Here is a 15,570-nt window from a genome sequence, read left to right on the forward strand (position 1 = left end):
AGAGAGAGAGAGAGAGAGACGACACACACACACACACACACACACACACACACACACACACACAGAGCCACACACACCAAAAAAAAAAACACACTCACACACACACAAGCAAGCAACACGCACCATGGAGAGGGAATTGGGCGAGCACTTTGCCGGGGCAGGAGACGTGTTCGCTGACAATCTGCGTGAGGAATGCGCCCGTGTCAATGGCGAGCGCGGCAAACATCGCCTGTGGGAAGGCTGTCATGCGCACATCCAACTGTACGGTCGGGAGTCGAGACACAAGGAAAACGAACATGGGCCATCATTGGGGATGAGCGAGTGGGGTCGACAGCAGCATGCTCGTCAACAGCGCGACAATCTCACACAAACATGCAAGCGGCGTCGAAGAAATCAACAACCAACTCAGCTAAACGTATTCACACACATTCACACACTCACACATTCACATTCACACACGCACATTCACACACGCACACACACACACACACATTCACACACACAAGCTAACCATGGGCGTTGGCGTTTTCTGCTCAAGGCACTTGACCATCTGCCACAGGCGATTGCACGCCGCCTGCACATACACGCGCAGAGGCACTTCCTCGCGATAGGCCTGCACATCCCAGATGGGCGGCACCCGGTCTCGGCTCGCACACAGGACGGTCACCGCCAGAGTCGACTGGAATTGGGGAAGAGACAGGCAAGGGGGGGGGGGTTTCGACGTTGGCGTGAGAGGATTGCAACATGGCAATATGGACAAGTGGAATGCTCGAGGCGAGCAACATCAAGTGAACAAAGTGATTGATATCACACACACGAACGCGTACAATACACCACAAAACAACACCACGCAACACAAACCACCGCACGACACAGCACAACCGATTGCAAAAGCTGACGGTGCGTGTGTCATTACCTGGGGGAAGGTTGGTGACGCCACAATCTGGCGAATCACAGCAGCGTCCTCGGCCATGCGCTGCAGCTGATCATAGATGGTGACAGCGGCGTTGTGTGCCAAGGCAAACACGCACGGGTAGGTCGACTTGAGTCTGGACGCCGCCAGCTGCTTCAGGCGATCACGCGGCAGCTTCTCCTGCATGCTCTCCACGTGGCGTTGGCAGAATGCCAGCACCTCCAAGCACTGGTCCTTTGTCGCAGCCTCCACCACCTTGGTGCCAAGCGCGCTGCCCATCTCCAGACGCTGCACAGCGAGGGCAAGCGACTCCATGCGCGTCGCCTCTGACGACCGCGAGCGCCACATGCTGCCGAGCGTTCGGTCCTGCAGCAGCATCTCCGCCTCGTGTGGCAGGCCGTGGTCCAGCGACGCCGCAGCCTTCCACCAGCTGGCGAGCGCACTGCCGTCATTCCCGAGCGAAAAGCTCTCGTCGAGCACAGACAAGCTCTTGAGCGTCGACAGGATGTCACCGCCAAGGAACACACCCATCATTGTCTCAAGCAGACGCTGGTCCCAGTCGCTCGCAACCGCCCTGTAATGGTCGTCGTGGTGTGGTGATGGCGGCGGCGTACAGTTCATTCGCAGGGGAGATGAGGAGGGGAGCAAAAGACACATGAGCACACGCACACAAAAGCACACACACACACACATGCACGCAAAAGGGCGGGCGCACACACATGCACAAGAACAGGCAAAGACAGGCAAGTGCGCAGCACGACGTACAGCGAGTAATCAGCCAGTGCAATCTGCATGAGCTGCTGCTGGAGGTCTTGTGACGTCTTCAGCGCAGCCGCTGACGGCGATCGGATAAACTCAAGCAAACGCGTCGTTGCACACACGAGATCCGTGTCGCTCAGCGGCGATGGCAGGAACCATCCTGCAACCACGCGGTAATTGAAGAACAGCCATGTGCGACGAAGCAATTGTCAGTTTCAGAGCCAAACGCACGCACATACATACACAAACAGACAATCGAACAGAGGCACACACACACACACACACACACACAAACGAACAGAAGCACACACACACACACACAAGCGCAGGCACGCACAAAGAGCAGGTACCTTGGTGGGTTTCACGGCTGACAAAGGCGGCGTGACAAAGGGCAACGGTGAACAGGACAAGGCGGGTGGTTGCGTCCTGTGCAGTCTCAATCACATCCCTGAACGAAAACGTGATGCGTTGGAAGTGCTCCAGAATCGTCGTTTCCCGCGTGAGCGAAATTGTCACGCACGAGCGAACCAGAGCAACAGGCAGCCTGGCGTCCTTGTCGCACAGCAGAACCAGCCGCGACGGGAACGTGGGTGAGCTTCCTCCAATGGTGGTGCTGCTGCTGAAGCCGCCACCACCACCACTGACACCACTGACACCACCGCCAATCACACCGACATCGCTGTTGTTGCTCTGCAGTGCAAATGCCACCAGCAGCGGGAACAGCGAGGGCTGCAGCTCAATGCGTTCGCACACAATCCAGGAGCGCGCGGTCATGGCCTTGTCCAGCACCGACCGCACATACTCCTCAGAGAGACAGCCAAAGCACAGGCGTATCACGCCCACACCACCACCACCACCGCCATTGGTAGCAGCACCACTCGCTCCGGTACTCGCTGGTGATTCGCCATTTGCGAGCTCATACAGGGCAGACACCACCTGTTCCTCGGGTTGGGTGGCCGAGTCCAGCAACAGCAGCACGGGGCTGGTGGGTGTCGGCTGCAGCTCGTCAATGTCGCACAGCTGTCGGTGCGTGGGTCGCCACGTGTGCGTGACGGCATCTGTCACCTTCCTGCGGTTCACCAGCGGCGTGGGCAACCCAATGCCAAGTGCCTGCTGCGGCAGGTGTGTCAGCACGTACGAGTGCAGCTGCTCCAAGAACAGGTCGGGACGTAGGGCCCCCAGCACCAACAACCTGTAGAATTCAAGCACGTCAGCGTTGTGGCGGTCCATGTCGTAGGCGAACGTTGTTGGCATGTCCTTGTATGTCGCCCGCACGCGTCCGCACCATTCTTGCCATTCGCTCGAGTGGCACACCTGCCCATGCATGTGTGAGAGTGTGAGAATGTGTGTGTGTACATGTGTGGGAATATGTACATATATAAATGTGTGTGTGTGTGTCGGCGTGTCTGCGTGCGATGGGTGTTGCTTGTGGTGTGCGCAAAACTTCAGCTGCACTCCACGCAGCAAACATTGCCAAAGGCAACTTACCCTCCAGCCAACCACACCCACAACCACACCCACAACCACACCCACATCAAAGCGTACCATGGAGCAGATATCGCGGAGGTTGTGCATTGACGTTGCGAGGGAATCCACCTTCTGCAGCTCTTCCCACTGATCGGCACCAAGATCACGCATGTTGAATGTGAGTGGGTTGATGCCACAGCACAAGCAAGGCCAGCGAGCAGAGCAAACATACAAACAATGCGCCCGGCTGCCCACAACAATACACACATACTCTGTGCTCATCTCATCTCCTCCACATTCTCCAAATCCTCCTCCAACATACACACGCAATCGCCCACTGACCTGCTGCGGCATGATCCACTCCACAGGTTTGGGCACGTCCTCGAGGGACACGCGAGGGCTGCGGCGAGTGGGCATACGGCCCTGGAGCTCCAGCGGCACAAACTCAAGCAGCAGCTCCGTAATGTGTGCCAGCTCTGCCTGACACGGCAAAAACACCGTCGAGGGACGGCGCTCGCGTCGCATGGGTCTGAACGACTCGCGACGGGAGTGGCGCCCGACGGAACGGTCACGGAGTGGCTCAAGCGTGTCTTGAAACGTCCCGCTTGCACGGCCCCTCTTGTCGGTCTCATCCACATCCTCTTCAGTAAACTCAATCGTGTGTTGCTGCTGCTGCTGTCGCTGCTGCTGCTGTGTGTCCTTGCGCTTTTCTTGCTGTTGTTGCTGGTGCTGGTAAAAGTCCTCCTCCATGTCAAAGTCCTGCTGATCAGTGAGCATGGGCACAACGAGGTGTACGTAGAAAAGCACATCAAACGCAGTGCAGTGCTCGTCCAACAGCGCGTCCCGGATGTGGCGAGCAGCAGCCAGTAGCGCAGCGGCAACAGGAAGCTCGCCCTCCTTTAGGTCCGAGACCATCTCTGCGATAGCGCTCTCTGGCCGTCGCGCAGATGTGGACGTGGACGCAGAGGAGGAAGACGTCTTTGCAGATGCAGTGGACGGGTTCTCGGGTATTCCCACTGCCGCTGCTGACGACGAGGATGGCCGTGCTGACGCTTGCTCCATGGCCTCCTCCAGACCCCGCATGAACAGCCGCACCACCATGCCGGCGGTGAAGCCGTAGTTTGGCGACACGCGGTTCAACGCGAGAGCCAGCTGCACCAGGCGGCAGCAGTAGCTGCTGACGAGGTCGCACCTGTCCTTCGACTCCTCCAGCTCCTGCATCACTTCGTGCGTTTCGTTCAGCTGCCGGTCCATGTCCTGCTTCGCGTGCACGACCTCAGCAATACCGAGCGCGTCTGGCAGTCCGTTGGAGACGCGCAGGGCGTCCACCACCTTCTGCCGCGCCACAACAATGCCTTCCTCGAGGCGGCTGGCTTGACGGATGAGCTCGTTGAACTGCGTGTTGTTCTCCGGCCAGTACAGCTGGTACAGCATGGTGCCCACAAACTGCTGCATGGAGCCCAGGCTGATGTCTGCGTACGACACAAGCGACAGGTACGTCTGGCCGTGCCCCAGCCACGAGTCAAGGTTCAGCTGTGGCCCACAGATGTACACACGCGTGGGCAGCATATCGGGGACAACGTGGCCCGTCACGTCGTAGCGCAGCGTCATGCCGTGCGAGCTCGTCTCAGTCACACTCGAGGTGGACATGCCAGACTGCAGGTCGTTGAAGACAGAGTGCCGACCCGCGGTAGGACGGCCCTGTTCATCATCTCCTGTCGCTGCTGCACCCGCGTCCTGCTGTTGCCCGCCTTCCTGCTGTTGCTGTTGCGGTGGCAAGCCGTCTGCTTGTGCTACTGCTGTGGATCTGTCCTCAGCGCCAGACACGAGGCTGGCAGCAGACGCACTGTCGCCGGCTGTTGCTTGCTGGCCAGTGTTGTCACCCTCCTGCTCGCTGGTTTCGTTTCCATCAGCGCCACCGTCCTGGTCACCATCACCTTGCTGCTGCTGCTGCTGCTGCTGCTGCTGCTGCTGCTGCGTCGTTGTTGCGGACGCTGCCTGCTGCTGAGGCTGGGGCTGCTCGGGCGTATGTGCTGACGGCGCTTGCGATGTCATGCGCTGCCAGATGGACAGCAGGTAGTGGTGCAGGTTGTCATCCAGGTAAGCGGGCGCGTTCAACAACAGCACCGGCAGCTGCGACGCGAATGCGTCCTCAAGCTCCATCTGCAGCTTCATCCAGTCCACCGTACCAAACTTCATGTCCACAATCGCCAGCTCGTCCTGGCTCGGCACGTGGTGGTGGTCCGCCATACTGGTCATGGAGGGGCGCGCGGTGCCCACACGGGACAGCCCCGCTGGTGACGGCGAGCCCCGTCCGGCAAACGAGTCTGTCGACAGCCGGTGCATGCCGGCGAAGAGCGATGCCGTGCTCTGCTGCTTGCTGCGGCGCTGCAACCGCGGTGACCCCTGGCTGCCCACGTCATCTTGCTGCTGCTGCACTTCGTGCGGGTTCGCGGTCGTGGATGCGTGGCTCTCTGGCGGGCCTGATCGGCATGACGCAATCTGGCCCGTCTCAATGCGAACAATGTGCTCAACACCAAACCCGTGGGGGTCAAGCACGAGGTTCCATGACTTGGGCCATGCGAGCACAGAGCGGTTGATGAAGAAGAACTCGTCGTCGCCGTGCTGCGCCCCTTGGATCACGGCCGGTTTGCCACACAGCTGCGGCAGAATCGTGTCCAGGTCAAGAATCTGCGTTTCGTCTTCCGCCTCCGGCACGGAGCGAGCCGATGCTGCCCGCAGAAGGGACTGTTCAAACCCTTGCGTGGACACGCGTCGCATCACGCTCGCGCGGCCGTGCACCTTCACCTCCGAGGCAATGCGCAGGCCCTTGTCCAGCATGCTCTCCACCCACAGCGAGATGATCTGCACGCGGCTGTCATGTGAGAGCGCAGGCAGGTATGTGCGGATGGCTGCGCTCATCAGCGCGTTTGCCTCAACATACAGCGCTTCCTCCTGCAACTCGGACAGGCTCTCGTGCCACGACGCCTGCTCATCACGTAGCGTCTCCAGGAACGCCTGGGCCTGCTGCAGCTCCTCGGCAATGTCGGCCAGCGCCTTGCGGTGGTCGTTCTTCACGCGCGTCGACGTGTCAAACGATTTCTGCAGCGCTGCCACGCGGTTTGCAATGGCAGAGCAAGAGCGCTGCATGTCTTCAAGCCCGGCCTGCCGCCTGTCAATCTCCGCCACAAAGCCGTTGTACTCGTGCTCGAGTGGGCGCGCCACCTCGTTCAGGTGGTCGTGCAGCGACACGGCGTCCGCCAGCCATTGCAGCAGAATCTTGTACGCCTCCGGCTCCTCTTCCTCGTCCTGCTCACGGAACATGCTCATGCGCCGTGCAAGCGGTGACATGCTGCTGCGGCGGCGCAGACGACGCGCGTGTGCTGCATCCACATCGCTCGGGGACAGGTGCTGTGGTGATGATGAGCGGGGAGCAGGGGACGTGCTGCGCCCGCTGCGTTCATCATCCTCGCCACCGTCGTTGTCGTCAGCACCGATGCTGTCAGTGTCGCCAGCCTCGGTGTCGCCTTTGCTGTTCTTCTTCCCCTGTGTTTGACGTCTGGCTTTGCTCTTGCGCTTGCTGGTCTTGCTGCTGGCTTCGCTGGTCGTCTCCTCTTCGTCTGACGCGGCGTCGTCATCCCCTTTGTCATCTTTCGTTGCTGCGTCCTCATCACCATCATCTCCGCCATCATTGCCGTCGTCGGCACCGTCCGCGTTGGCACCGTCACCACCATCCCCCTCCTCGCCCTTGGCACCGCCATCACCATCGCCATCGTCTTCATCGCCATCGTCATCGTCGTCGTCATCCCCCGCCGCAGCAAACGGCGTTGCAACAGGGAGGTCGATGTCCGACGACTCAAACAGCACCTTGATTTCAGACAGGGCTTGCGGTGAGATCTCGGCGCTGTGTGCGTCCTGCAGGCTCTGGCGCAGGCGGTTCACGTCACTGCACAGGCGGCGACCAGCCATGCGCCAGCTCAGGTCAAGCTCAGCCACGTCCTCGGGGCTGTAGTTGTTGAGGAGAATGAGGATGCACGCAAACACGAGCTCAATGTTGTCCGAGACCCGGGCCATCATCTGCAGCACGCGGATGTTGCTGTCGTTCAGCTTGCCCACGTGCCGGCGAAGCAGCTTCAACTGCGTGTGGAGAACAAGTGGTGGTCGTGCATGGATGGGGTGGAGATGGGGGAGTGACGATGGGATGAGACTCAGAGGAAAGGGACATCAGATTGGAAAACCTATCTCCGAATTGAGGAGGTGGGTCGCTTAGCGTCACCAGCAGGGATCACCCAACCAAGCAAGCAATTCAGCAAGCTGCTTCGTGTGCATGCGAGTAACAGAGAGAGTGTGTGTGTGTTTGTGTTTGTGTTTGTGTGTGTGTGTGTGTTTGTGTGTGTTTGTGTTGTGTGTTTGTGTGTGTGTGTGTGTGTATTTGCTGTCTCGTGGATCACTGACCTTTTTGGTGGTGATGCTCATGGCGGCATCATACTTCTCCTTGAACGTGGGCAGTTGCTGCTTGAGTTCGTTGAGATCGTGCTCTTGCGTCGCTTGCTTCGCCTGCGAGCGCTTGAGCGCAGCCAGGTCCCGCCCAATCTGCGTCAGCAGCCTGGTTCGTATGCATCAACGCACAGCAATGAGTGGTAATTGCAAGGAACAACCCATTGGAGGGCTTCAAAGGCTGCGTGCTTGAACAGTTGTTTGCATGTTTGCTCGAATGCACGTGCTTGCATGTGTGTTTCGTTTGCGTGATGTGAGTGGGTGTCGTGTGCTGTCTGTGTGCTTTGCTTGCGATGAGAGCGGCAATTTGGAACCGACCTTGTGGTGATAGCGTCCTTCTCGTTCCACACGCTCAGCAAATCGTCGTGCTGTCAACGTGAAAGAGAGAGCAACATCATGACGCGTAAGGACGTGAAGGAGCAAGGCATGGACCTGCAGTAATCATGCATGTGCAAGCGCAGGTGACCAAGGCATTTGGCCGTGCACACAAACACAAACACAAACACACACTCTCAATCACAGAGACACAAACACAAACACAAACACGCGCACTCAATCACACAGGCACAACACACACACTCAATCACAGAGACACAAACACACACACACTATCTCAATCACACAGACACAAACGATTTAACAAATACACACCTTCGATTTGAGCTCTTGCACATGTTCTTGAGCGTCGCGTGTGTGAGAAAGGCCTTGCTCACGGCTCACAGCTTCCTCGCTGCAGGAACGAAAGGCAGATGCAACCACAACGACAATGTAAGTAAAGGTGCCATTGCATCGTAGTGCAATATATCAGCAACAGTACACGTGTCCACATGCACACATCAAAACAGAGCACACGCGCACGCACAATAGCACACACAATAGAACCCACGCATGCACACAATAGCACACACATGCACCACGACGTGCGTTTGCGCACCTGATGTACTGCCATTGCAGTTTCAGCATGGCTGCTGCTTCGTTGACAAACGTGTCAAAGTGCGACGTTGTGACGTGCGCCAAGGCAAGCTGGTCGTTGAGGTGGGAGCATGTGTAGTCCGCGACAATCTTGTGCATGGTCATCATGAGCGGTGTCAGCCGCGTCACAACGGCCTCATCGTACAGCCCTTGCAGCTGACGTGAACATATGCGCGCATGGTGTAGGGAAGCACAGGATGTGAGATTGAGAGCGGCTGAGGGCGAGAGAGGGTGTGTAGGGGATAGCTGAAGACAATGATGATGCGCACTCGCTTCGGCCGCAAGACACACAACTCATGTTCTACAACACACATGTATACGCACACGCACACGTGTATACACATGCACATTCATATGCAAACACGCACACGCACACATGAACACACGCATGCACATTCATATGCAAACGCGCGCGCGCACATCCACATACACACGCACACGCACACGCACACGCACCTACACATACACATACACACACACCTTGTGGAAGGACGCCTGGAGAGACGACGCAGCCAGGTCGGAGAGGTCGTCTGGCACAGGCTGTGGTTGCGCAAACACAAGCAAGTTGCTCACCAAACTGCGAGATTGAGCAAGCAAAGGGATACGCAATCAAAAAAGTGATTGGGATGAGAAACACACATCAAGGAATATGGCAAGCGGCAGAGAAAAGCGCCCTGACCCAACACTGGAAGGTGAGACAGAACGCACATGACGTGTACACACGTGCACACACACACACATACACACAAACACACACACCACAATGGGCACACAAGAGCACGTGCTCACCTCGGGTTGAATGCAATCAGTCTGAGCTGGTGATAGACGGAAGAAGGCCCGCGCTCCGGCACATAGAAGACCAGGCGAAGGTTTTGCCTGCAAGGGAGATTCAACACTCAGGAAACGTGAGGCCCGACACATGCTTGCGAGCGACAAGAACACAGGTGTCTCATGCTGCGTGTGTACACTGGTACACTGAGGGTTTTGGCACAACCTGACATCATGACCGCACCTACAAAACACACACAGTCACACACACACTCGCATTCACACACGCAGACAGACAGATACCCGCGCAAGTACACAGTCGTGGCATCACGTCTCCTTTCCTCTCTCTCTCCCTCTGCCAATGCACTTCATTGTAACAGCGAGCGACGCACCTGATGGTGCGCTTGAAGAACGCCCACGAGTTCTTGAGCGATGGCTGCAAGCCGGCTTGGATCACCTTTGGTTGGCTCAGCGTGCTCACGGCGACGAGGTTGTCTGGCGAGAGCAGGTCACCAATCTCCCCGGATGTCACAAAGCTGGCAAGCATGGACAGCACGGGCGCGGGGCACTCTGCCAGGCTGACGGCAAAGACAATCTTCTCATCGCGGGTGCCTGCACGCATGACAAGGTCCACAAACTGCGACCGCACACGCCTGTGCTCGGAGAGGTCCTGCGCAAACATGACCTCAAACCCGGCCAGTGTGCCGCACAGCTGCACAATCTCCTTCACGCGAGGCATGCGCAGGAGAAAGTTGGTGCGATACTTTGCCTGTCGCATGTGCTCCACCACCTCTGCAATGGTCACCACAAAGGTGCCGGGCAGCTTCATCTGCAGCGTCGACATGTGCCCTTCGCTGTCCATAAAGTAGCTGGACAGCGTGTTCTTGAGCGACTTGTACAGCGCACGCGCGCCAACGCTGGCTGGACGCACCTTGCCAACGCCGCCACCGCCGCCACCACCCGTACCACCCACGTAAGCATGCTGGTCGCCATCAAGCACCCTGGGTCCACTGCCACGGCCACTACCACTGCCAGCGCTGGTCGCGCTGCTGGCGCTGCCGCCTTTGCCCTTGTTGAGCACAGCATGCACGAGCTCACGCGGGCACAGCATGACGCTCTCGTCGTGCTCGTGGTCAACGGGGATGTCGTGTGTGAGAAACGCGTCGTGCTTGCACAGCCACACGGGCAGGGCTGGCTCGCTCGGCAGCAAGTCGCGGAAGAAGCGCTTGCGCACAACATTCTGCAGTAGCGTGCGGAACCTGCAGAGGGAAGGGAGGGAGGGACAAGAAGAAAAGATGGGGGGATGGTGTGTGCGGCGAGAATATGAGTGTGAGCGTGAGTGAGTATGTGAGCGTGAGTGAGTATGTGTGCGGTGAGTGCGTGAGTGTGTGAGTGAGTGTGTGAGTGTGTGAGTGAGTGAGTGTGAGTGAGCTTGAGCGGGAATGTGTGAGTGTGAGTGTGTATGAGTTGGGGGGGGGGGGCAGAATGTGCACGGCAACAGCGGCGCATGACAACGAGCACCTAACACACAAGGGTGTGAATGCGCACCGTGTAATGTCGTTCTGGGACACCATGCGTCGGGAGTAGACGGTGGCCAGCACGGTGGACCAAACGAACACAACGAGCTCGAGAGACGCAAACGGCTCAAGGCGATTGGCAAACTCAACCAGCGAATGCTTCAAATCCCGCTCATCAAACCTGGTTGATGGCAACAAGCAGGGGGTGGGGGTGGTTGTTGTTGACGTGGGTGAGGACGTAGCATTGTTTGGACAACAAGCGCAGTCACACTATCGGACGATCAGCAGTTTGCAATCACGCACACTTGTTACAAACCGTTCAACACCAAACGCACACACGCACGCACTCACAAACATCCACAAATACAGAAACACTCCAACACACGAGCACAGATACAAACCTGTAGAGGCAGCGTTCGCGGGTGCTGTTGTATTCGCTGCAGAGGAGGTCGTGCAGCTCCACAGCGGCGTGAACAATGGGGCCAACCCATTCCGTGTAGTGGCGGGGATTGGCTGCAATTGGGTTGCGCTGCTGCTGCGGCGTCTGCTTGTGGTGGCGCGTCTCTTGCTGCTTCTTGGAAAAGAAGTGCGACGTGAGCAGCGTGTTGTACAGCGTGCCCCGTTCCTGCGCATCAGCCAGCGGCAGCACAAGCACCGTGCAGTTGCGGCTGAACGACGGCGTCAGGAACGCGTTGTACACCTCCTCGTTCATGTCGAGCGTGGCAGACATGAGGCACGTCACCCCATTGACCTGCCGGCACCGCCCTTCCGCATCAAACGTAAACCCGTGCACGCTCAGCTGCTCCATAAACTTGCCGGTCGACGAAACGCGCATCGCTCGCTTCTCCCGCAGCGGGTCGGCATCGGGCGCCATGCCCTGCTCCCCGGCAAAGAACACATTCATGTCGTGCGGAGCGCTGCCGTCGCCGCTCCGACCAAGGCTCGCTTGTGTTGCAGCGGCACCACTGCCTCCGCCGCCGCTGCTGCTGTGCCGCCGCGTGTTCGCTGACGCGTCAACCGCGTGATCTCGGCCGTCACCAGCCGGCGGGCCACTCTGCAGCGCCTGTGTCGTGTCAATGTCATCAACGACACACACGAGCTGTCGCCGCGAACCCGCAGGCACATACGCCCGGCCAGAGGGGCTCTCAAGCTGCTTGTGCAGGCTGCGCCACAGCGCCGAGGGGGTCAGGCGCTCTGAACCTTGCAGCGACACAATGCCCGCATCGGAGCCGCCCGCGGTGTGCCGCGTCTGCGTCTCCACAATGTCCTGAAGCAGGGCAGACTTGCCTGCTGCCGGCTGGCCAAGCAGCAGCACGTTGCGGGATGCCTGCAAGGACAGCTGCGTCACGAACTTCGTCGCCTCCATGCGAACGGTCGGCACCATCGCTGTCTCAATCGGGTGCGAGTCAATGCCTCGAGCGGGCGGGAGCACAAACTCCGGCAGGTACTTGGACCAGTGGGTCATCCTGCCCGTCTCCTGGTCCACGCGGTACGACAACACGCTCTCCAGGGCCCCGAGCTTGTCCTCCTCTTCGTCCTCCTCTTCCCGCTCAGCGTTCAAGTCGGTGTCGTGCTGTGCCGCGTCATACCTTGCAGCGGCGTCTGCCCTCGTGTCTGGCCGCGTGGCTCCGCCGTCAGCGCGTCGCGGGCTCACGTCAGTGCCGCTGCCCTCGCCAGCGCTGTCAAAGTGCCTGTGTGGGGATGTGGACGCACCCCGGGTACGGTGGTGGTCGTGGTGTGCATCGTGGCCATCACCGGCCTCGCCACCGTGCTGCTGGTCATGGTGGTGATGGCGGTGGTGATGGTGGTGGTGATGATGGTGGCGGTGCGAGTGCTGTTTGGCGCGAGCAGCCTTAACCGCTGTGGGGCCGCGGTCTGCCTGCGCCATGCTCGCGTGCTTGTCGCTCGGAAACTCAACACCGGCAATCTGCGCGCTGCGAGTGCGCCACCAGTCACTTGCCTGCTGCTTGGCGTCGACCTGCTCGTCCAGCACCGTGACCAGCGGGCCGAGACACGCCCACATGAGGCAGAAGTTGAAGCAGGGCGCCAGGAAGCGCTCCGTCTGCGTTTTGCTGCCCTCCGGCACGCACGCGTCAATGCACGGTCCAAACAGCGCAGTGGCTGTTGAAATCACGCCCAACGCACAGTGCAGGCGGCGCTTGTGTGCAAGCTTGCCCATGAACTTTGCCCAAAACTCCTGAAACAGCTTCAGGTGCTGCTGAACTACTTTTGCCAGGTGCTCCGAGTACCGCTCCTCCACCGTCGTCACCCAGTGGCGCGCAACCTTGCACGCGTTTGCCAGGTCGTTGGCGTCGTCCAAGCGCAGCACGCCACAGTAGTCAGGCGTTGCCGTGTCAGTGCTGGAGTCAAACGCATCCGGCGTGGACAGCACAACCACGCGAATCTGCTCGTGCACGCGCAGGTAAGAGCCGTCTGGTAGGGGCAGGAGCCCTGTGTCCTCCAGCAGCACGAGGCGGGCGCGCACTTCGTCGGGGACAGGACCTTCAAGCACCAGCCACTTTGTACGCAGCACCTGCTGGTCCCGCGAGCGCACCGTGCCCTCGCTCGCTGCCTGCGCCTCCAGCGATTCGCGCAGCTGCTGCAGCAGCAAGGGGATGAGGGCGCCCTGCCCCTGACTGTGCATGGACTTGCTGGCTGGCCCCGTGCCCATGGCAGTGCCAATCAGCTCCTCCGAGGTGAGGTATCCGCAGGGGATGCTCGCTGTCTCCACGTCCAACCCTTGACGGCGCAGCGCTGCAGCCAAACCACGCACGCACTCAGACTTGCCGCAGTTGGGCGAGCCAACCACATACACGACGCGGTGCGCGTGCAGCAGCGCGTTGAGCTTCTCCACGCTGGCGGGCAGGTGGCCCTGGAGGGACAGGCCCATCTCGTCCAGAACGGCGCTGATGTCTGGGCCGAGCGGGCGGTTGAAGCGGCGAAGCGTCGACGGCAGGTGCGTCACGTCCATGATGAGCGTGGCGTCGTCCACGCGATGGGCGGCATCAAAGCACTGGCGCAGCGCCGCCAGGAACAGCTGGCGGTCTGTGGCGTTGTTCACGCGGCTGCCGACAAGGGAGAGGATTGCCGAGGTGACCTCCTCCTCCTCGCTCAGACCAGACACAGCCGGCGGCTCTGGACGCGTGGCCATGACAAACGTGATGACCCGCTGGGTAAACGGCAAGCCCCACGTGCAGGAGAGCGGGTGGGGTAGCTGGTTTGGAAGCGGGCGCGGGGCGATGGACGCCATGATGGTGGCGAAGCGGTGCAGGCTGGTGGCAAGCTTGGATGCCTCGTGGAACCCGTGGGCCGAGAGCATGGCCTCCGCGACAAATGCGCTGTGTGGGAGGGACGCGGAGATGGTGCGGAACGTCTGGCGGACGCCGACCGGCAGGGGCTCGTGGTGCACGCTGGCGTGGCTAAGAACACACACGGGCTGTGTGGACACGCGCACGGGCGGGCCGCGGCCAATGCGCACGACATCGCTTGCCTCCGATCGCACGGCCTGCATGATGGACCGGACTGTGTCGGCCAGTGAGGCCAGCACGCTCTCCGGCAGGCACGACACGTTTTCCAGCACGAGCACGGAGTCCATCGTGGCCATGCCTTTGAGCGCCTGGGCCAGCAGCTGGAAGCTCGTGAGCTGCGTGCAGCACACGGTGTGCAGCGGGCGCCCAAGCAGGTACGCCAGCGAGCGCATGGTGTGTGCAGGGCTGCTGCGCGTCTCCGCCGTGACAATGGCGCCAAGCCCGAGGCTCGATGCGCGCATAACGCCAAACCAGTAGCGTTCCGACAGGTCTGTCAAGCACATGGCCTGGCTTGGCTCCACAACCTCGAAGCTGTATGGGGCGACGGTGGTGCCGAGCTGAACGAGGAGGTCGCCTTCCTCGTTGCAGTGGCAGCGCACGACGCTCGACGCCTCCCACGTCAGCGGCAGCGAGTCATCCACAGCGGTGCTCGGCGTGTTGGCCGAAAACTGAGGGGTGAGTGGTGCGGATGCAAGGCTGCTTGGGTTGTCGCTCAGGCGCGAGGCCACGTCGCGGAGGTAAATCAGAAAGGCAATGATGGTGGTCATCTTCTGCCGGTCCGCGGTGCTGTGTGCACTTGCCAGTGTGCTCTGCATCTCGTTCACCTGCAGCACGCGCGCGTCGTGCAGCTCCTTGAGCAGACGAGGCACCTGCGCGGCCTCCTTCGTGTTCGCCTTGGCAACGAGCGCGTCAATCTCCTGCGTGTTCTTCACGAGCAGCGCCATCGCCACGCACTGTGCCAGGCGGTCCATCGTCCAGTTCATCGAGTATGCAGAGGCGGCGCGCTTGCGGGGGAGGTGTGCACCGATGCTGCCGTGGCTGCCGCGGCCGACGTGTGGCGGTGACCGGCGCTCGCCGCTGGTTAAGTTGCGGGGCGAGGTTGCTCCACCACGGTCTCCTCTGCCCTCGTCGCCATCATCATCATCGTCGCCGACACCACCTTCCTTGTCGTCACCATCATTGCCCCTCTCCTCGTCATCAGCATCAGCATGGGCCCCTTCCAGCTGTTGCTGGATCAGGTTCACCGGCTCGCCAGGGATGGTAAAGGGCGACAGAATGCCTGCAAGCAACGAAAGCCGATGAAAGGAGAAGGGGGAGTGTTAGATCTCACCCAAACTCACACACACACACACGCACACGCACACATGCA

At 59.9% G+C, this 15,570-nt stretch overlaps 1 protein-coding gene across 1 annotated transcript in view; it reads right to left on the reverse strand.

The window, feature by feature from the left end:
- The window catches only part of PTSG_12286 (uncharacterized protein), a gene marked incomplete at its 3' end in the record, with an annotated part of 28,915 nt that overhangs the window by 754 nt on the left and 12,591 nt on the right, over positions 1 to 15,570 (reverse strand). The window contains exons 31-46 of the mRNA XM_004993783.1: positions 11,295 to 15,480; positions 10,925 to 11,074; positions 9,769 to 10,635; positions 9,398 to 9,484; positions 9,089 to 9,185; positions 8,571 to 8,764; positions 8,288 to 8,366; positions 7,955 to 8,004; positions 7,595 to 7,745; positions 3,482 to 7,276; positions 3,218 to 3,286; positions 2,023 to 2,986; positions 1,679 to 1,832; positions 917 to 1,487; positions 512 to 679; positions 124 to 259 (exon numbers count right to left, since the gene is read on the reverse strand). Of these exons, the coding sequence (XP_004993840.1) occupies positions 124 to 259; positions 512 to 679; positions 917 to 1,487; positions 1,679 to 1,832; positions 2,023 to 2,986; positions 3,218 to 3,286; positions 3,482 to 7,276; positions 7,595 to 7,745; positions 7,955 to 8,004; positions 8,288 to 8,366; positions 8,571 to 8,764; positions 9,089 to 9,185; positions 9,398 to 9,484; positions 9,769 to 10,635; positions 10,925 to 11,074; positions 11,295 to 15,480 (11,718 nt within the window). The remainder of the gene's footprint in view (positions 1 to 123; positions 260 to 511; positions 680 to 916; positions 1,488 to 1,678; positions 1,833 to 2,022; positions 2,987 to 3,217; positions 3,287 to 3,481; positions 7,277 to 7,594; positions 7,746 to 7,954; positions 8,005 to 8,287; positions 8,367 to 8,570; positions 8,765 to 9,088; positions 9,186 to 9,397; positions 9,485 to 9,768; positions 10,636 to 10,924; positions 11,075 to 11,294; positions 15,481 to 15,570) is intronic.

This window comes from Salpingoeca rosetta, assembly GCF_000188695.1.
Source record: "Salpingoeca rosetta unplaced genomic scaffold supercont1.12, whole genome shotgun sequence".
NCBI lineage: Eukaryota > Choanoflagellata > Craspedida > Salpingoecidae > Salpingoeca > Salpingoeca rosetta.